Source organism: Panicum hallii, chromosome 8 (genome assembly GCF_002211085.1).
Source record: "Panicum hallii strain FIL2 chromosome 8, PHallii_v3.1, whole genome shotgun sequence".
Taxonomy (NCBI): Eukaryota; Viridiplantae; Streptophyta; class Magnoliopsida; order Poales; family Poaceae; genus Panicum; species Panicum hallii.
This window is the reverse complement of record NC_038049.1, coordinates 38,607,511-38,627,269: the sequence shown is the minus strand read 5'-3', so window position 1 is coordinate 38,627,269 and position 19,759 is coordinate 38,607,511. Positions and strand designations below refer to the sequence as shown.

Here is a 19,759-nt window from a genome sequence, read left to right as displayed (position 1 = left end):
AATATCGACCTATCTCGCGTAAAAAAAAGATATTTTTTTGCGATTAAAAAAAGACATGTTTATCCATAGTTTTTTGCTACTTCAAATCAAAATAACACAAATTAAAACTTAAGCTCCAATGAAAAGATTACTAGCCAACAGCAGGTCAGCAAGATTCCATCCAAAATTACTCGTAAAAAAAAAGATTCCATCCAAAATTTCCGATAGGATTCACCGACTCATCCCAGTTTTAGAGAGGTTTTGAAGAAGCACCGCGATGCCAATCAGAACTTCAAAACAAGCAATAGCATGAAGCGCAAAGGGATTTCAATCCCTCATCTACAAAAGTTTATTTATATATCAGAACTAACAAATCAATACAGTACTTAATTACCACTAACTTAAAATGTTCTGCGACGCTTGTCTAGACGATCGCGAACAAGATGCTATGAGAGCAAATCTGACATTGTACATAACTACAAGAACAATCTGTTCCCTGATCTTTAACTGAAGCTGAAGCTAGCAAACGTTCCAATCACACACACATGAATAAACATGAGAAGACAGAGCTCCTGAACTGACTAAATCCAGGCATCCAAGGAACCCAGACTCGCCGAAGTCAACATGAAGCTGAACCTATGGTCAGAACTGATTCCACCTTATCTAGCGCAGGAATCAATTGCTGTCCTTTGCAGCATCTGCAAGTGTACAGGAGTGTTATTCAGAAGAAGGCATACAAAAATTATTTTCCTTGGTGTTCAGATGGCTGGCACACCAAGGGCATAAAAACAATTGAATGCCCAGAGGCAGTAACAAGCATCCAACTCAAGACTGCTAACTGCTGCGGTAGTGTATAGTAAACTTTTCATGTAAAAATGCAATAAACAGATTCAAAAAGCAAGGTCAGCAGCACATGAGCTACAAAAGTGTGTGCTGAATCAAATGTATTATGAATCTATGATAATCATATACAATCATATAGAAATTCTCAACCTGCTGGCCACTGTTAGAACATACAGATGTGAGTGTAATGGAACTATGCACAGCGAGCTCGCAAATAACCTGTTGCATTCTAAATTTATGAGTAACTAAAAGATAGTGTGTAGTTCTTTCAGTTTCCACCATTCCAAAATTGAGGATGATTTAATAGCTACTAGATGTTTCTGCAAAATGCCTCATGGAAACAGCCTTTCAGGATTTTTCACGATACCGTCCACCGATGGGATGAAGTTTTTCTTATTTCGGGAGCACACATTCACCATGTATGCAGATACTACAAAGGTCAGGTTCAAGAATATCTTCCAAATGAAGCAAGGCAACATAGGTGTGCTGCAGTGCATATAGCATCAGCCATCAAGGTTTTTTCTTTTGGGAGATTAAGACGACAAGATTACATCTAAAACCAGGCCAGCTGCTAGTGTGGAGCATAGAAAAATCTGTCTGGCGGCAAGAATAAAGAAATGCCCCAGCTGGTAATGAAGGCCCTTCATGTTTGTTACTTCTTCGATCCATTTTCAGGATCCAAACTTGTACAGAGATATGATGCGCTTTCACAAAAAAATATCATTGCAGTAGTAAGATCATCTCCAAGATAGCAAAAATGTTGAACTCCTTTTTGGGCAAGTTCGGTGCGTTCAACAGGGCGAGTCTAAGGGAAACTCCTTCCTAATTGTAGCTGGGGCTGAACTGGACTATAGTAATTTAAAGAAAACTACAGCATATACTTAAAAGTGCACTTATCTCAACATTAAATAACTTGTAAGGTGCTGAAAGCAAATCATGTAAAAAATGATTGAATCATACCATCGCCAGCTTCTGCATCATCATTATCACCTTTGTCTCCACCCTCTACATTCTCCTGATCATATTCATCATTGTCTTGCGCATCATCATCTTCATCATCATCACTATCAGCTTCAATTTTAGGTGGTGGTGGCAGGGGTATGAAATTTGATGTACTTCTCCGACGAGAACTAGTGATAATATTACTCATGTCTATGCCCTCAAGTTCCTTTGCTCTTTCTTTTCTTTTCTTCACTGCTTTGATTTCTGCCCATTTAACATTAAAAAGCATGTTAGAAAAAGAGGGATGAGCCCAACATGGTTCATTTTAATACCTTACAGAACCAACAACTTCTGTTATATTCGAAGTTTGAGAGCAAGGTAAAGGTTACTGGTACCGATACATCACTCAATTAAGTAAAAAACAAAAGGAAACATAAAACAGAAATTTCCCTAAATAATCTATTATTTAGCAAGAAAACACACCTTTTTCAGAAGGATTTTTTGACAATCCTTCCTTTTTAAGCATATCCTCTAACTCCTTTATCAAACAGGCCTCACGTTTGTGCTCAGGAGCTTGTTTGGCTTTCCGATACACAGTAGGTGGAATACTAAATTAAAGGAAACATATTAGTAAATTTATCATTCTAAAATCCATAATTCGATATGGTAAATCAAGTATAAGGTAGTACGTCATTCCACAAGACTTGATTATCGACTTCAGATGCTCTACATGTTTCCCGTAAGCTGGAGCCTGTTGTCGTTTTCTCTGCACACCGAAACATGAAGATATATGAGTAAGACACACCTGTTCACATGACAAGAAATTAAGTGTGACAAAAGTTCAAGCTGAAAACCTTGTTATCTTCCTCAGCAGATGAATGAGAATTATCCTCTTCTGCTGAGTTGCCACCCTGTTCATCAGCATTTCTATCTGAATCTCGTTTTGCAACCTTTTTAGACAGTTTCTTCTCATCTGCAACTTTTTTCTGCTTTTTGACGATTTTACCCTTTTCCGCCCTTTTCTTTCTTGGTCTTGTATCCTCATCACTGTCTTCCATCTCACTCTGGCTATTATTTAATTCAGAGCTATCTGAGTCTTCACGGGTTCTTTTTGAACCTTTACTTGTTTTTTGGTCAGTATCCATGGGAGGTCCCTTTTTACTTTTTTTCTTTGTCCCATTTGCAGGTTCTTGCAAAACCTGCCACACAGAAAAAGAAAAGAAACAGAACCAAATTTCATATCCTCGAATTAATAAATATAAAAAAGGTTCAAAGCACATTCAATTAAAGAAAATAGATGTTACTCATGCATATTTTAAACTGACCTTGTCTAATTCTGTAGTAATGAAGTTCTTGTAGGCATCTAAAGCTTTCTTCTGAAGCTTGAGATCTTCTTCCAAAGTACGGCGAACTCCTTGCAGAGTAAGAGTTCTGCATTTATTTCATTTTGTGAATACATACTGAAAAGCGAAATGCACAAAAGACAGGTAAATGGACATTGAGTAGAAAAAAAAGGGGCATTGGGTATACCCAAAAACATCATTAAATTCTCTTTTCTGTTTCAGCAGCCGTATTTTTATGATCCAAAATCTAGTGTCCAAACTTCAAACCACAACGAGTAAAATACAACACTAAATAAGAAAGCGCGGTCTAGGAAAATTTCTTAGAACAGAATACCCAAAGTATATACTAACAATACTCCTTGCTACTTCTCCAAATATTGAGCAGGATACGCAGCAACCATTCCAACCAAAATACTTACTCTGACCACTAAGCATTAACAGTTCTCTACTTATCATGCACTCGAGGGTGCAACATTGATCAATTATTTTCCAATAGTATTAGAAAAATATAGGATGATGAAAGTACAGTTGATGGTGTATCTCTACCCCTATAAATCCACCAGTTAAATCTTTGCTACGTCCACCTGACCAAATTGTTAGAATATAATTGTGACAGCCCATATTGGGCATGCGGTCTATTGGCCTTGTACATTGTAACCCTAGCCTATTAGGCTATATAATGAAGGTCACCCCCCCTGATTAGGGTGTGCGGTGTTTTCTACATGGTATCATCCCTAATTACCGATCCCTTCCTTCCGCTCGCTTCTCCTCTGCCCGTGCGCCCTCCTCCTCGTCGCACGCCACCGCACCGCCTGGCCGCCGTCCGGTAGCAGCGTCGCCCTTCCCGTCCGCCTGCTACGTCCGCGCCGCGCCCTACTGCCGCGCGTCTTGCTCCGTGCCGCTTCAGGTCGCCGCCCGGCCGCGCCGCTTCAGGTCGCCGCCTCCGCACCGTGCCCTACTGCCGCGCGTCTTGCTCCCCGCCGCTTCAAGTCGCCGCCCGGCCGCGCCGCTTCAGGTCGCCGCCCGGCCGCGCCGCTTCAGGTCGCGCGCCGCCATCTCGGTCGCGCGCCGCCGCTGCCGGGGAGCCACGCCGCCCCCGCCAGGAAGCCGCCTCCCCCCGTCCGATTGACTGCGCCATGACGTCCTCCACGACTTCCTCGGCCACGTCCGGCGTCCTGGGCTCCGGAACCGCCGGCGCTTTTGGGGACGGCGTTGCTCCACCCTTCTTCGCCGCCTACGCCTCCGTTAATGTGAAGCAGCATGTCCCGATCAACCTCAGCCTTGAGCGTCCCAACTACTCCAAGTGGAAGGCCTTCTTCACCGCCCTCTGCGGCAAGTACGGACTGCTCGGCCACATCGACGGCACGGCGGCCGTGCGCCCGGCTGACCCCTCGTGGTCTCAGCCCGACGCCTGCGTTCGCGGTTGGATGTACGACTCCATTGAAGACCCTGTCCTCGACCTCGCCATGGAGCCCGATCAGGATGCCCGCGCGCTGTACGTCTCCATCGAGGCGCTGTTCCAGGCAAACCAGGAGTCCCGCGCCGTCGTCCTCGAGCAGGAGTTCCACAACCTATCCCAAGGCGACCTCTCCGTCGACGCCTACGCCCAGCAGATGAAGCGCACCGCTGATGCGCTCCGGGAGGTCGGCCACAACATCTCCCCCGCGCAGCTCGTGCTCAACCTTCTGCGCGGCCTCAACTCCCGTTTCGTCACCACTGCCGACATCATCGCGAACACCTCGCCGCTCCCCGACTTCAAGTCTGCCACCAACATGCTCCGTGTCAAGGAACTCCGCCTCGGCACCGAGCACAAGGAGGCTTCGGCCTCAGCCCTCGTCGCCTCCACCGCCTCCTCCTGCACGTCGCCGTCCTGCCGGTCCACCTCCAACAGTGGGCACGGTGGCAAGGGCAAGGGGGGCAAGGGCAAGGGCGGTCGCGGTGGCAATGGTGGCAGCAGCAGTGGCAATGGCGGCGGTCGGCGCAACCAGCAGCAAGGCGGCGGACGACAGGCTCCCCCGCCGGCTGGTCCTTGGGTCTGTTACAATCCTTGGACTGGTCAGTGGGCTCCCCCGGGCGGCCAGTGGCCTCCTCGGCAGCAGCAGTGGACGCCACCCGCACCGCCTCCACAGCAGGCACACACTGCCTTTGCGCCAACGCAGTTCTCCGCCACGGGTGGTTCTCCAGGCTGGAACTCGGCCGGCCTGATCGCTGCCCTCAACCAGCTGGCGGTTCAGGAGTCTTCTCCCTGGGTAATGGACAGCGGAGCGACATCCCACATGTCCTCCAACGACGGTATACTTCTTTCCCATCTCCCGTCACCACCGTCCTCCATTACGGTCGGTAATGGGCAATCCATTCCTATTTTCCGTCGTGGCACATCTCTTTTACAAATAGCTGATCGTCCCTTTCATCTTGATAATGTACTTGTCGCTCCTCAGCTTACTCGTAACCTGTTATCTGTTCGACAGCTTACTCGCGACAATAACTGTTCCATTGAGTTTGACGCCTCTGGTTTTTCTGTTAAGGATCTCCAGACCAAGACGGTCCTCCTTCGGTGCAATAGCAATGGGGATCTCTACACCATTCCACATCGCATGCCTCCTCGCCGCCATGTCGCTGTTGTCTCCTCGGAGCTGTGGCATTCCCACCTTGGTCATCCAGCACCAGTCGTCATCCAGACTCTAAATAAACTTTCAGCTATTCGGTGTAATAAAGCAGCTCGCCACATTTGTCATGCCTGCCAGCTAGGCAAACATGCTAAGCTGCCTTTTGCTAGTTCAGCATCTAGTACCTCAGCACCATTTGAACTCGTCCATTGTGATGTCTGGACCTCTCCAGTTTTGAGTATTTCTGGCTATAAATATTATCTTGTGTTAGTTGATGATTTTACACATTATTGTTGGACGTTTCCCCTGCGCCAAAAATCTGAAGTTCATGAGCATATTGTTCAGTTTATTGCTTACGCTCACACACAATTCAGCTATATTGTGCGCTGTTTTCAGGCAGATAATGGCACGGAGTTCCTTAACAATGCCACTGCTACCTTCCTGGCTGGCCGCGGCATCCTTCTTCGCACCTCGTGCCCCTACACATCCGCCCAGAATGGCAAAGCTGAGCGGATGCTTCGCACACTGAACAATGCTGTTCGGACGCTTCTGATTCATGCCGCCATGCCTCCCTCTTACTGGGTCGAAGCGCTTTCCACCGCTGTGTTTCTTATCAACCGGCGGCCTTCATCGTCCATACATAACGGTATTCCTTATCATCTTCTTTATCGCAAGATGCCAGATTACTCACTCCTTCGAGTTTTTGGTTGTCTGTGCTATCCGAACATCAGTGCCACGACTCCCCACAAACTGTCTCCTCGCTCAGCAGCGTGTGTCTTCCTCGGTTACCCTCCTTCCCAGAAGGGCTACCGGTGTCTTGATCTTTCCACTCGCAAGATCATCATCTCTCGCCACGTTGTTTTTGATGAGACTCACTTTCCGTTTGCGGCTTCCAAGCCCCGACCGGATTCGTTTGATTTTTTGTTACAGGACATACTTCCCGTGCCTGCCCCGTCTACCTCAGACGCTCGGCACACGCGGGCCTCGGTCGTGCCGGCTTCATCTACCTCGGACGATGCCGGCGACCCTGTCGGGCTGGATCCGGCCATCCTGTGGCATGGTGCTGCCTACCAGCTGCCCCGGGAGGCTGCGCCTGTGCTGCCGGCTCCTGCACCACCTAGTGCCGGCACCGGCGCCCCGGCTCCTGACGCCGGGCCCCGACAGCGGTTCGGTCTTCACTACAGCCGTCGTCCGCGTCCAGCCCCAGCTCCACAACCGCAGCCGGAGGTTCCACAGGCCCTGGAGCCGCCGGCAGTGGTGCTCTCGGCTCCAGCACCGCAGGCGACAGCGCCCCGGTCTCCAGAGCCTCCTGTGCGGGAGACTCGTTCCCGGACGGGCTCCTTGCCGCCGCCCATGCAGCGGTACGGCTTCACTGCAGCAGCCTCCAGCCTGGCGTCGCCATTGCCAGGCAACACCCGCGCCGCGCTCGCCGATGCGAATTGGCGCGCGGCGATGACTGAAGAATACAAGGCGCTCGTTGATAATGGCACCTGGCGTCTCGTTCCTCGCCCGCCTCGTGCCAACGTCATCACCGGCAAGTGGGTCTTCAAGCACAAGTATCGTGCTGACGGCTCCCTGGCTCGCCATAAGGCCAGGTGGGTCGTTCGTGGTTTTTCGCAGCGGTACGGCATCGACTACGACGAGACGTTCAGCCCGGTTGTCAAACCGGCCACCATCCGGGTCATCCTCAGCATCGCCGCTTCTCGCTCCTGGCCGATCCATCAGCTGGACGTGAAGAACGCCTTTCTTCACGGCCATCTGAACGAGACGGTCTATTGTCAGCAGCCGCCCGGCTTCGTCGACCCAGCCGCTCCTGACCACGTCTGTCTCCTGCAAAAGTCCTTGTATGGGCTCAAGCAGGCGCCCCGGGCATGGCACAAGCGCTTCTCCGGCTTCGTCCAGCGGTCTGGCTTCACTGCGTCGACCTCCGACACGTCCCTGGCGCCGACGTCGCCTACTTGCTGCTCTACGTCGACGACATCATTCTGACAGCCTCGTCGACCAAGCTCCTTAGTCACATCATCGAGCTCCTTCATTCCGAGTTCGCCATGACAGATCTCGGGGATCTTCACCACTTCCTCGGGATCTCTTGTCACGCGTTCCTCTGACGGCCTCTTCCTCTCCCAGCATCAGTATGCTGCGGATCTGCTCCAGCGCGCCGGCATGGCTGAGTGTCACTCTACGGCGACCCCTGTAGACACTCATGCCAAGCTGTCAGCTACGGACGGCACCCCGGTGGCAGATGCCACTCAGTATCGCAGCCTCGCCGGAGCTCTACAGTACCTCACGCTGACTCGTCCGGACCTCGCCTATGCAGTTCAGCAGGTGTGCCTCTTCATGCATGACCCGCGAGAGCCTCATCTTGCGATGCTCAAGCGCGTCCTGCGGTATGTCAAGGGCACTCTCTCCACCGGACTTCACATCGGCACAGGCAGCATCACCAGCTTGACTGCCTACTCTGATGCCGATTGGGCGGGTTGTCCAAACTCTCGGCGCTCTACTTCAGGGTACTGTGTCTTCCTCGGCGACAACTTAGTCTCTTGGTCATCCAAACGACAGACTACGGTCTCTCGTTCGAGTGCGGAGGCCGAGTATCGTGCTGTTGCGCACGCTGTGGCTGAGACTTGTTGGCTTCGTCAGTTGCTCCAGGAGCTCCATGCACCCATTTCTTCGGCGACGATCGTCTACTGCGACAACGTCAGTGCTGTCTATATGACCGCCAACCCAGTTCATCATCGTCGCACGAAGCACATTGAGATAGATATTCACTTCGTCCGTGAGAAGGTTGCTTTGGGACAGGTCCGGGTGCTTCATGTCCCATCGTCTCATCAGTTCGCGGACATTATGACCAAAGGGTTACCTATACAGTTGTTCACTGACTTTAGGTCTAGTCTTTGTGTTCGTGACACTCCCGCTTAGACTGAGGGAGGGTGTTAGAATATAATTGTGACAGCCCATATTGGGCATGCGGCCCATTGGCCTTGTACATTGTAACCCTAGCCTATTAGGCTATATAATGAAGGTCACCCCCCCTGATTAGGGTGTGCGGTGTTTTCTACACAAATGTCCCCCACGGTGATGTTCTTTACTCCATCCACATCGAACTGTGCACCCAGAAATTCAACTCCCTCAGATTTAACTGTCCAGATCTCTCGCATGTTCTCTCTCCTTACTCGCTCAAATCGAACGGTTCATGTTATTTGGATCATCCCGCGTAACCCTGCGTTCACCTTCTCCTCCCACGGACGGACCCGAACTTTTTATCAAATGCGGTTTGCCACGGACCCGTCTCTCTCTCTTCTATCTCCCACTGCTGATCCAACCAGGGTGGCGGCCTGTGCTGCTCGAGAAGCGGAGCAGCGATGTGGGGCATGCAGCCCCAAGAAGCAGTGGCCGCCCATGAAGGATGAGGAGGACACGCCGAACATGGCCCCATCCCCAGGCGGATGACGCGTCGCCCCACTTCCACCTCCAGTTCGCCTGTGCAAGCTGTCGGCGGTGCCGCTGCGCGTGAGGGATTTATAGGCAGCAGGAGAGGCGGCGCCCATGGCAGTGATGCTGCAGGGGCCGCACTTGAGAGCGGCGACAACGTGGCTGGTTCGGATCCATGGGCGGCAACAACAGTGGTGGCGCGGCGGGGATGTTCGTGTACAGCGACATCTCTGCATCTCGATACATCCGCGCACACAAGCACCGGCACGAACATCTATCGGCTCCTCTATCTACGACCTGTCACCATCAACCATCGAGACCATCAAACCTGCAGGTTCACCATCACTGTCTCCTGCACCTTAGGTTTAATGAATCTGTGTTGCCGTTTTGCTTCTGTGCGCTGACTGACTGTAATATGTAATGCTCGATTCTCTGCTCCATTGTGCTGACAACATCAACTGCATAAGAGCGTTGTTCCTACAATTTCCATTGGTGGTAGAATCATGCACAACATGGTAGTCCTGTTTCCAAGTAAAGGAGCAGTCCTTTCTTTGTGTGTATGTTTATTTTTCATCCATCTATACGAACAGCATAGGTTCATTACAATTATAATGAGTACTGATTGCTTTCAACTTCGTTCTTTTCTCACTGAGCAATAACTATGGTCTTATATACAGTTTGATGCACTTGCTGTGGGAAGAGCATCATTTGACAAAAAAAAAATCCAAGAGCTACAGGTGGGTGTAAGATAAACCTGTTTAATTTATTTGAAGGATGTACATTAAGCTAACTCCTATAAATTATGTGTAAACTTCAAACATTAAGGCAAAGATTGAAGGCACGATGTTACTGGAGCTCAAGAACAACTATAGTTAAGCCGCTGGTAACATGCTTCTCGCCATTCTGAGTTCCTTCATTCAAGTAAAGTTCTTAGCGTTATATGGCTTAGTAATGATATGATGCATTTCATTGCTGCTACACAGGTGTTTTTAATGAATCAACAAACAATGTGTAAATTTGGAGAAGCCAGATTAGTATGCATGTAAGGTTGAATTAACTCCTTCCACAATACCTCAGTATACTACAGAAATCAAATTTCTCCAATTTGGTTTTCGATGGTCAGTTATTATTTTTCTTGTGATGTTTTGGCACAATAACTTTCTTTTGATCTTTTAGCCCTACATTTCTAGGTGTACAACATAAATAACTTGAAGATAACCATGGTCTTAAAAAATAGTACAATTTATTGGCATAATTTGATCTTATAGCTCATTATCTGATGAATTATTGTCCAATAGGATGGCTGTACAACATGGACTTCAGATCTACTGTTGCTAAAACAATACTTTGCATTGGCAAAGCAAGTGAACTATACCATAAATGTGATAGGTATTATTTTTGTCCATTACATGCATTTTCTCATTTTGTATTAGAGCTAACCGTTGTATAAACAATATTCTATCAATTGTATCATCTTAGCAAAGTGTAGGACTGGACCATGTTTAATAGTTCCTTTTCTTGTTTTTGGGTAGAACCTACTGGACGATGTATTGTTAGCAGTCAAAGAGTTTTTGCACCATCAGAGAAAATTTTAAGCAATATGGGCATTTGGCTTGCCAGTAAGATTGTCAATGTGGTCATGGTTGGTATTGTATATGATTTATGAAATATCTTCATAGTTTTATTCAACCCTTTTGTGTGCGAAGTGTTTATTGTAGTCATTTCCATTTCACTTAACTGCTTTGCAGACACTTGCAGCTCTACTTTATGAAATTAGCATGCTGTTTGATATTGCAGGAAAGAAACACCTTATCAATCTTGAATTTTGCTTAAGCTACCTATCTGACCCACTGTGTTTCACTCATTGCAGGCAAGCCAGTAAGTGAAATATTTCTGAGATTTGCTGAAACTTGCTTCATCAATCAATTTCCAAGGTCGTTCTGAATACACAATATATTGGAGAATTCAGATAAGTAATGCCACTTCATTATAGTTTTCTACTTTTTTCTAAGTATGGGGTGTAGTTCTTTGCAAGCTGCAAGGGGGTGCGATGGTTTTTGCTAATTCAGATACAAGTAAGGGAATCAGGATGAGGTCCTTGATTGTTCAATTCAAATGCACATAGATCTATGATACATTAATTACTCCCTAACTTTAGTGCTCAGATGTCTTAACATAAATAACCATGTGTGCAGAAAGCTAGAAACTAGATTCATCACCGAGCAAGCACAGAGACAATGATGGTGCATGGAGACAACAATGAATCACGAAGTTGAGTGGGCCTAGCTTGACATGAGGACATCTTGATTCTCAAAATGCAGAATTTGGCGCGTAAGAAAATTTACTTCTGAAAATATGCAAGCTCGTAGTACTATTTTTCTGTGTTTGGCAGTTAGTTAATTTGGAATTTAACCTTACATGGCCTTAATTGTATCTTACGATGGTATGTACTTGGTCTGTACCTTTCAATAAATGATATTTTCAGACAATGATTTAATCATGCATTATACTCACATGCAATAAGTTAGAGAAAAATATCACCATAGCGTTAGCACGGGCAATATATTAGTCTGTTAATATCATCTTCTTGTCCCAATGCTTCATACACATTAACTTGCAAAGTTGAAAAGTTTAATAAACTAAAACATGGTAACAATGGAGATATGTATCAACTTATGATAATCATACATTAGCAACAAGTAGTGGAGAAAACATACTCAGAATTCTTTCTAAAATAAGAAGCCCTCTTCTCAATGGCTCCTTTTATCATGTCTTCACTAATATCACTGCTGGAAGTTTTATCCTTTTCTCCCTCGGGATCTTTTCCTGTCTCACTGGATCTTACTACTTGATCATCAGCACTGGAGGATGTTTTTTTTGAAACAGGCGTTGGTTTAGCATCATCTGGCCCTTCTTTGGATAAATTGTCATCTTTTGCATCAGCGTCCTCTGATGCATTATCATTTGTGTTTTCATCATCAGATTCAGCAAAAACCTGTTATAATACTTGGCCAAAAACAAAAAGGGCAAGAGAAAGTGAGTGATACAGAAAGCAACTAACAAAAGAAGAAAAAGGACAAAAGATTGACGGAATCTTCCAAAACAAAAGGTAACAGGCTCCATCTGGGAATAGAACTGCCACTATATCAAATATAGATATATCATATATCCGGATAACCTTGGTCCCAGTTTTTAGAGAAAATGACGACATGAATTTTCAAAGCTCGTAAGTGCTAACTTTAAATGCAAAATCAGAGCCTGGAATTTAAGATTACATAACATTAGCTGTATAAGTGTAGTAACATCGTTCTAAAAACTACCACTACCCACCAGTTTCCCCTTAATTTTGAATTTACTGTGCAGAACATAATATGTCTGAGCACCATCCTATGCCTGCTAGTAGATAATGGTCTGCATATTTCTTAAAGGAAAAAGGATGGATTAAAGAATTTTGCTGTCAGCAGTTGGCATAAATAAACAAATCACTTGGAACACGAACACAGTGGGTTTGGATAAATAGTCTAATAGAGGGGGTAGTAAACTATATTATATACTTCCAAATTCATCTGGTTCCATCAGAGGACTCAAAAACTGAATAGATTGAATACTTATGTACAGGCCCCAACAATTTTTTATCAGAATATTTTCATCTTGTTAAAAAAACCATTTGGTAAATCTGTAGAATTAAGAAGTATGCACAATGCTCAGTTATAGTTTTTCCCACATTTTTAGAAAAAAGAAAGATCATCTAAGAGTATGAAAATTTGTATGTATAGAAAAACCATCGCAACACTTTAAAAGGAATACCTCTGTAAACCGCTGAACATACCTTGTCTACACATTGCTTTATGAACTTTTTGTGTGCATCAAGTGAATATGTCTCCAAACCTAGGTCCTTCTCCAGTGCTCTCCTGACGCCTTCAAGGGTCAAGGAGCTGAAAAAGAAAATCTCTTGTGTAAGTGTAACACTCCTCTTTGTTAAAGCTGAAAAAGTTCAAATCCAATATCCCTCTCTACTCTGAAATTGACTCTTAGTACAAAATCAACATTAAGCCATATCACCTCTAAAGCTATAGCCAGCAGATCATACTCAAAAAAATATTAACCATCAGACTTGATCTATGTGACAGCCTGACAGGGTTTTCAGGTAGACACCCAAATGGTGGAAGTTTTTAAAAACACGCGTCCTGTCATGAAAACATGAAAAAGCACCCTTTCAGCCTTTTGTGAAAAGGCATGTTTATATGGCACCTTTAATATTTTACTTCAGTTAGTGATTGAACTTCTTAAGACTAAATATACCGTGAAAGGACAACATGTTTCTATATATGACACTCTTAGAAAATTATATAAATACATAAGAATTGTTCAAAGATGGTAGGAAAAATTCCACTAATTCTCCCACAGAAAAACATCATTGAGCGTTAGTAGTAATGAAAGAAGAAATATTATATCCTCCTCCTCTTACTCTTGCTCAGATTCACGCAGGAGCCATCACACCAAGCCCTCAAGGAAAGGCACAAGACAAGGTACTACACCAAGTATTGATCACCCCACACAAAACAACAACGCCCTCTGTTTCAAAAGGCAGCACCTCGGCACCAGGCGGAGCAGCATTGCGTCGCGTAGCACCTAGGTGTTTTTTCACCAAGAATGGTTTAAGATTTCATCTATGTATGGAAGTTTGACTAATTGGACATGGAGATAAATATGGCCAAGGAACAGTTATGAATGCATGATAACGTCAGATTTTTTTGGTTTCAATATTCCAATTTTTCTTTACTTAACTATAATTATAGCCATCTGCAAAATTACAAGTGCCTAGGCAATGCCGTCACCTAGGCAGAGCCTGACAGTCTAGCACTTTTTGAAACACTGACAACACTCAACATTAAAATCATTGCCTCCCTGTGAAGAACTGAAATGCAGATTCAGGACAACACAAAAGCAATCAGCGTAAATTGAAGACAAAGGGTAAAAATCCCAACTTGGGTTCTACTGGAAAACAGGATAACTTCTCAATCACGGCATATCTGGGATTACAACAGGCAGGCCATTGTATATAAATACACCTTGACAGTGCAGTAATCAAGTTTAACAGACGAAACGACAAAATTGAAGGAAAGAATGAGCTGGACACAACAATAAAAATGGAAAACAACTTCACGCCACAGCATAACGGCCCACCAACTGCCGCCATCAGGTTCCTATAAACGAATCAGTACGAAGAAATCTCTGACGTCTAGGAGTTGCCGGCTGCTGCTGAGACCCGCACCGCCCATTGAGAAGACCCTGGTTCAGGATTCATCACCACCTCTTGTCGCTCGACTTCTCCTCCTACCCACCCGGCCACCACGACAGCATAATAAGAAACCCCGCCCGCCCCACTACTCCAAAAGCTCAAAACCCTCCCCCAGTGCACGAACATCCGATGCAAACAACGCCCGACCAACCGAGAAGGGCAGCAATTCCAGACGCCAGCGGCAGCCGCGGCACGGACCTGAGCCCTAGGCCGCGCAAAACCCTAGGGGGGGGGACAGGACGGGCGCACCAGCCCGAGGAGGCGGAGTAAGGGGAGGGAGGTGTGCTCACTCGGCCTGCTTCTTGAAGTCGGGGACCCGGGCGCGCATGGCCTTCTCGATCTCCGCCTCCCTCTCGCGCGCCGCCCCAGCGGTGGCGTCGGCGGCGTCTCCCATGCGGTGCCCCGGGGGTGGCCGCCGCTTGCTGCTGCTGGCTGCTTCTGCCCCCGTCGCTCGTGCTCGGCTGTCGGCTCTGCCGTTTTCGGTCTCGCCGCAGAAGGAATGGAACACGCCGAGCACGGCTGCCGGGTGATTTGAGGTGTCGTGAGCGTTACGTTGGGCTGGGCCGGGCCCCCACCCAACGCGACGCTGAGTGTTAGAATGGTGGGCCGGGCCCCAGCGCCCTCCATCCCCCGGCGTATATGTATCTGGGCCTATCCTTGCCGGTTAATTACACCAGCTTGCCACTGGATATATTGTGGCGGGCACGAGCCCCCCTCGCCTCATCCTGCGCCACCACCCCCCCCCCCCGGCGGCGGCGACGACTCTACCTGACCTGGCCTGCGGCCGCCCGCTTTCCCAGCCAGCACGCCATCCAGCCGCCGTCGCCATAGCCGTTGTCCCTCTCTGATCGTCGGGTCTCGGCCAGATCCGGGGGCACCGGGCTCCGCAGAGGCCCTAGATTGCGTCGCGTGGGATGCCGCGCGACTTGTCGCGGTCGCGGTCGCCGCCGCGCCGGCGCCGGCGGTCGCCGTCCCCCGCGCGGTACCACGGCCGGAGGGGGCGCAGGGACCGAAGCCCGAGCCCCGTCCGTAGCAGATCCCCCTATCGCCCCGCGTATAGGTGACCTCAGCTACCCTGTCGCACCACCACAGAAATCTGGCGACTCTTTTTTATTTATTTATTTTAGGTCGTACTGTAAAAAAACATGAGGCGATGCTAATCCGCTTATGGAATTTTTGTACTGTATAGTTTATTTGATGGAAATGGGACGTGCGCTTCTGCTTATACTTATTGGATCTATCAATTGTTGTTTGAGCTAGCTAGTGTGGTAGTATGTTGTGGTATACCATATTTCAATAAATTATGTTTATGAAAATGTGCGATGTTGATGATGCTTGAGAACGATACAGATTTCCAAGGAAAAAAATTACTCCGGTTTCCTTTGCTGCACAGAGTGGAAATCAGCATGTAATGAGCAGATGATGCTTAGATGTAGTTATGCCATGTTTTGCTTTACTTGCCTGTACGGACTAACAAGAGTTGCTTTCGTAAAAAGCATGGAATCCACAAAGATTTTACTCTGTGCTGTATTGCTGTGGAATGCTCCACCCCCAAAGGTTATTGTAACAGTGTCTGAGGTAACTGCTTCGCCCGCATTTTAGGGCTTCAGGAGCTGACGGTAATTCCTTGTTTAATGCTGTTATGCCCCTAGTTTTATCCTCACAGTGCTAATCTTTGTACTGCAGAAGGAGGAGCCCTTCACATTCCCCAAGAAGGCGCAAGAGCCGTTCTCCGTCTCCTAGGAGGCGCAAGAGTCGGTCTCCATCACAAAAGCGTTACGGAAGAAAGAGAAGTCCGAGTGTCACTAGCTCTCCAATCACCGCATCTCAAAGTTCCCACCTTGGGTTGGCGGAGAATAAGAATGCTACTGATAAGCAAAGGCTAGAAGAAGAAAAGAAAAGGTGGGAAGTATCTGCTTTGCTACATAGTCCAGATTATTCCTTCTACAGACCAAACTATTAACTGCTACACCATTTCCTGTACCTCTTCTGCGATGTTGATAATGAATTTTGTACTAATTAGCTGCTGTTTGCACCAGAGTATATTTCAAGGTCAGCTCTATTTGACAATCTGCCTATCTATTTTTCAGAGTACATCTGCTGCCGTTTTATTATTGCACTTTCAAAGTAATAATGAAAAAAAACTACTTGAGAAAATGAGAATATGAATATTGGATGTGGGTCACTTTGGTTTTATAAAACAATTGCAATTCCAAATTTTGAATTCTGTAGGAGTTCCTGCTTTGCTAGAAATTGTGGCTTTCAGTGTAGCTAGCTCCAAAGAAATCATCAGTGGTGGACCTAATGAATTGTAACTTTCCTGTCAAAAAAGAGCATTGGAAATAAGTTGTCTGTTCTCAAAAATAATGTGTTGGATGTAACAAAATAGTTTGCAACTCTGTCCGCAAATTTAAGCTGTTTCTGAGTAAGATAGTATTTTGCCATGTGGTATGTACATGTCCTTTTTACTGTCTACTTTGATTGCTGTTAAAAGGTATTTGTGGAGTTTGTTTTCAATTTGAGTTTGTTGTGTTGAATTAGTATCTGTGTTCCAAGAATTAATTAGAACATTCCTATTTATTCCAGGAAGTTGATTTCGAACATTTTCTTTAACAGTGCTCAATAGAATTTTGTGAAAGAAATAAAAGAAGGGTATGTGCAAAGTTTAACTGGTACCATTGATTAAAATCTGTAGCGGGTTATAGTAGCTATCCTACTCATGACCTGGGAAATTTTGTATTAGTTTTTTGTCTAAGCCGAAATCTACAGTAAAACTACTGCATAATTTTTTTTAGTGACTATATATTTGAGCAGAGATAAGTTGTTGCCAGGATTACATCATATGTTGCTTGGAAAGAAATCTTTTGATCGCAGCTATTCAGTTACGTTTGCTTTTGTCATGTAGCTGAACTATTTTTTTGTAGGAAATAATCTCATATGTCTGTTTATGTTTATTTGAATGCCAATGGAGCGGCTGCTATATATGTTCCGTTGTGTTTTGGGTATAAAAGTTACTTAGTATTAGTATTTAGTACACTTTAGTGCCCTTTCTTCTTGGCTTCACTTACTGTGTGTTAAACTTCACTGTGAAGACAATGTCATTTTAGCTAGGCCGTAGTACAATAGTTTGAGAATGTCTAAGTTGGTTTGATCACTGCATTGTAATGATATTTTTAGAAGGTAAGTAGACCAAAAAGGCTGCATTACAACGATCTACTGTGGTGTCATCTCAGTTCACTTCTTTCTTGTGTTCTAAATCTATAATGCAGTGAGATTTAGCTTGTTTCTGTTAAATTTAAGCCATAGTGATAACCTGTCGTTTCAAAGTGTCCAAAAATTATTCTTGCTGTTGCAGTTCCACTACTAAGTAGTATTGTGCAATATATTGTATAATTGCTTTGAAGTTCGAACATTGACTTTGATTGGGCATGTAGCGTGCAAGAATATTCTTTAGCTGGAATATTGAAATGCTTCATGATAAGCTCTAAAACTGCCACAAGTTACTTGACATTCTTCTCTACAGGCTTTACCGAAGGAAGCTACTGCTATAGTTCCACTTGTTATATTTGATGATGCAATTGGTGATCCTTTATCTACTCTTGACCAGTTTTGATAATTCGTTTTTGGATCTGGAACGTACTAGAGGTATGCCTGAAAATGCATTAGCTTGTAGTCAAAACTATGCTGATGAAAGGCATAGTAGATCATAGATAGTGTTAAAATTTTAAATCATGTGCTCTGTTTGGCTGCTTTTTTGGCCTCTAAGAGTTAAATAAAATCGGCATTGGCCATGCCTTTCCCTAGTTCATCTCATTAACTTGCTATATCACCTGCAGGCGACAAAAAGAAGTTGAACTGAGACTATTAGAGGAGGAAACGGCAAAAAGAGTTGAGCAGGCTATTAGGAAAAAAGTTGAGGAGAGTTTGAATTGTGAGGAAATTAAGCATGAAATACAACGGCGAATTGAGGAAGGGCGAAAAAGGATATTTGAGGAGGTAGCGATCCAGATTGAGAAAGAAAAGGAGGCAGCTTTAAATGAAGCCAGGCAGAAAGCGGTAAGCGAAGTTTAGCCATATGTTTTTCTCCGGCCTTTCTTTATGTTACGTAATTATAAGAGTTACTTTGCCATTTTGTTTTGAACGGTACATGGAACTTCGAATAGTCTTGTTATGTTCCTGCTGCTAGATTGCTATGTTCTTGTTGCAACACGATGCAGAGACCCAGCTAAGGGCATTTATTCACTGGGGTTTTGTGAATGCAGGAACGAGAAAAACAGGAGCGGGAGGAGCAAGAGAAGAAGCTTGAAGAAGAACGAAAGAAAGCCGAAGAGGCATTGATGAAAGAAGCGATGGAACAGCAGCAGAAAGAGCTAGAGCGGTATCAGGAGCTAGAGAGGCTTCAGAAAGAAAGGGAGGAGGCCATGAAGCGGAAACAGATGGAGGAAGAGCAGCACAGGCAGAACCAGATGAAGCTGCTGGGCAAGAACAAGTCGCGGCCAAAGCTGTCGTTCGCTCTTGGAATGAAGTAGCATCTGGTTCACCATAGTGAAACTAGCATTTTAATTTATCTGTAACCGTGAATCTGTGTATGAAACCGCCCATGTGTTCCGCAGACAATTGCAATGTGTTAATTGTTCTTGATCTGCTGCGTGAGGTGTGCGTCTCAATACTGTCGTGGTGCATCATATTCTTCAGCCACTCCTTTTCTGTTTCGTTGAACGTTGCGTAGGGACAAAACCGCTACCATATTTGGTATTAAGGGTATAGCTGTATAGTTGACTGACGGCATTTAAGTACTTGAAATACAGAAGATCGTATGATGTGTAAAAAGTTCGTAGAAATTTTGCATTTCACCACACATATACAGGGATTTTAACCCTGCATTCTCAGTGTTTCGTTAGCGAATCACAAATAAGCCCTACACACGATCAAAGAAAAACTGATTTGCTAAATGATGTTAAAATATTCATGAAATGAGAATTTGATTTCAAAATGGTATTGGGGAAGAAGCACAACAAAAATCCACTAGTTTGGCTAGATTTCTTATGGCATGACTCATAAGTGCATGACACATTGACACGGCAAAATTCCTATTAAAAAAACACAACCAAATCCGATCAACAATATCGTAAGCCATATAATCAAATGTTATTTTACATAAATAAATTTAATTCTCAAGGTGCAAAGAGTTTTCAAAGGGTTCTCAAAAATTCGAGATAGATCTAATTAGACTTTTTTTTCCTTTTTTACGAATTTTATGTTTTTTCCACTATGGCATTTTTTTCCACGATGGAATATAGAGCGGACTAGTT

At 45.4% G+C, this 19,759-nt stretch overlaps 2 protein-coding genes across 2 annotated transcripts; one reads left to right on the top strand and one right to left on the bottom strand.

Annotated features, from left to right (window-relative positions):
• Nucleotides 1–289: 289 nt before the first annotated feature.
• LOC112902418 (protein starmaker) lies at nucleotides 290–14,965 on the bottom strand. Its single transcript, XM_025971488.1, has 9 exons — nucleotides 14,738–14,965; nucleotides 12,975–13,080; nucleotides 11,863–12,140; nucleotides 3,090–3,195; nucleotides 2,619–2,963; nucleotides 2,454–2,530; nucleotides 2,248–2,372; nucleotides 1,783–2,028; nucleotides 290–677 (listed from the first exon to the last, which is right to left on the bottom strand). The coding sequence occupies exons 1-9, from the start codon at nucleotides 14,839–14,841 to the stop codon at nucleotides 655–657; spliced, it is 1,410 nt and encodes a 469-aa protein (XP_025827273.1). The 5' UTR covers nucleotides 14,842–14,965; the 3' UTR covers nucleotides 290–654.
• A 226-nt stretch (nucleotides 14,966–15,191) lies between these two features.
• Nucleotides 15,192–19,095, top strand: LOC112902469 (uncharacterized protein At1g10890). Its single transcript, XM_025971565.1, has 4 exons — nucleotides 15,192–15,507; nucleotides 16,134–16,349; nucleotides 18,284–18,503; nucleotides 18,710–19,095. Exons 1-4 carry the CDS (start codon nucleotides 15,362–15,364, stop codon nucleotides 18,974–18,976), a joined length of 849 nt encoding a protein of 282 aa, XP_025827350.1. The 5' UTR covers nucleotides 15,192–15,361; the 3' UTR covers nucleotides 18,977–19,095.
• Nucleotides 19,096–19,759: the final 664 nt, after the last annotated feature.

Bases quoted from the DNA above. Each gene is read 5' to 3' on its own strand.
- LOC112902469 (XM_025971565.1), top strand. From the start codon at position 15,362: ATGCCGCGCGACTTGTCGCGGTCGCGGTCGCCGCCGCGCCGGCGCCGG. The intron at 16,350-18,283 runs GTGGGAAGTATC...TATCACCTGCAG, and splicing joins CTAGAAGAAGAAAAGAAAAG to GCGACAAAAAGAAGTTGAAC. The intron at 18,504-18,709 runs GTAAGCGAAGTT...TTGTGAATGCAG, and splicing joins ATGAAGCCAGGCAGAAAGCG to GAACGAGAAAAACAGGAGCG.
- LOC112902418 (XM_025971488.1), bottom strand. From the start codon at position 14,841: ATGGGAGACGCCGCCGACGCCACCGCTGGGGCGGCGCGCGAGAGGGAG. The intron at 2,029-2,247 runs GTGTGTTTTCTT...TTAAATGGGCAG, and splicing joins AAAAAATCCTTCTGAAAAAG to AAATCAAAGCAGTGAAGAAA. The intron at 678-1,782 runs GTATGATTCAAT...GTACACTTGCAG, and splicing joins TGATGCAGAAGCTGGCGATG to ATGCTGCAAAGGACAGCAAT.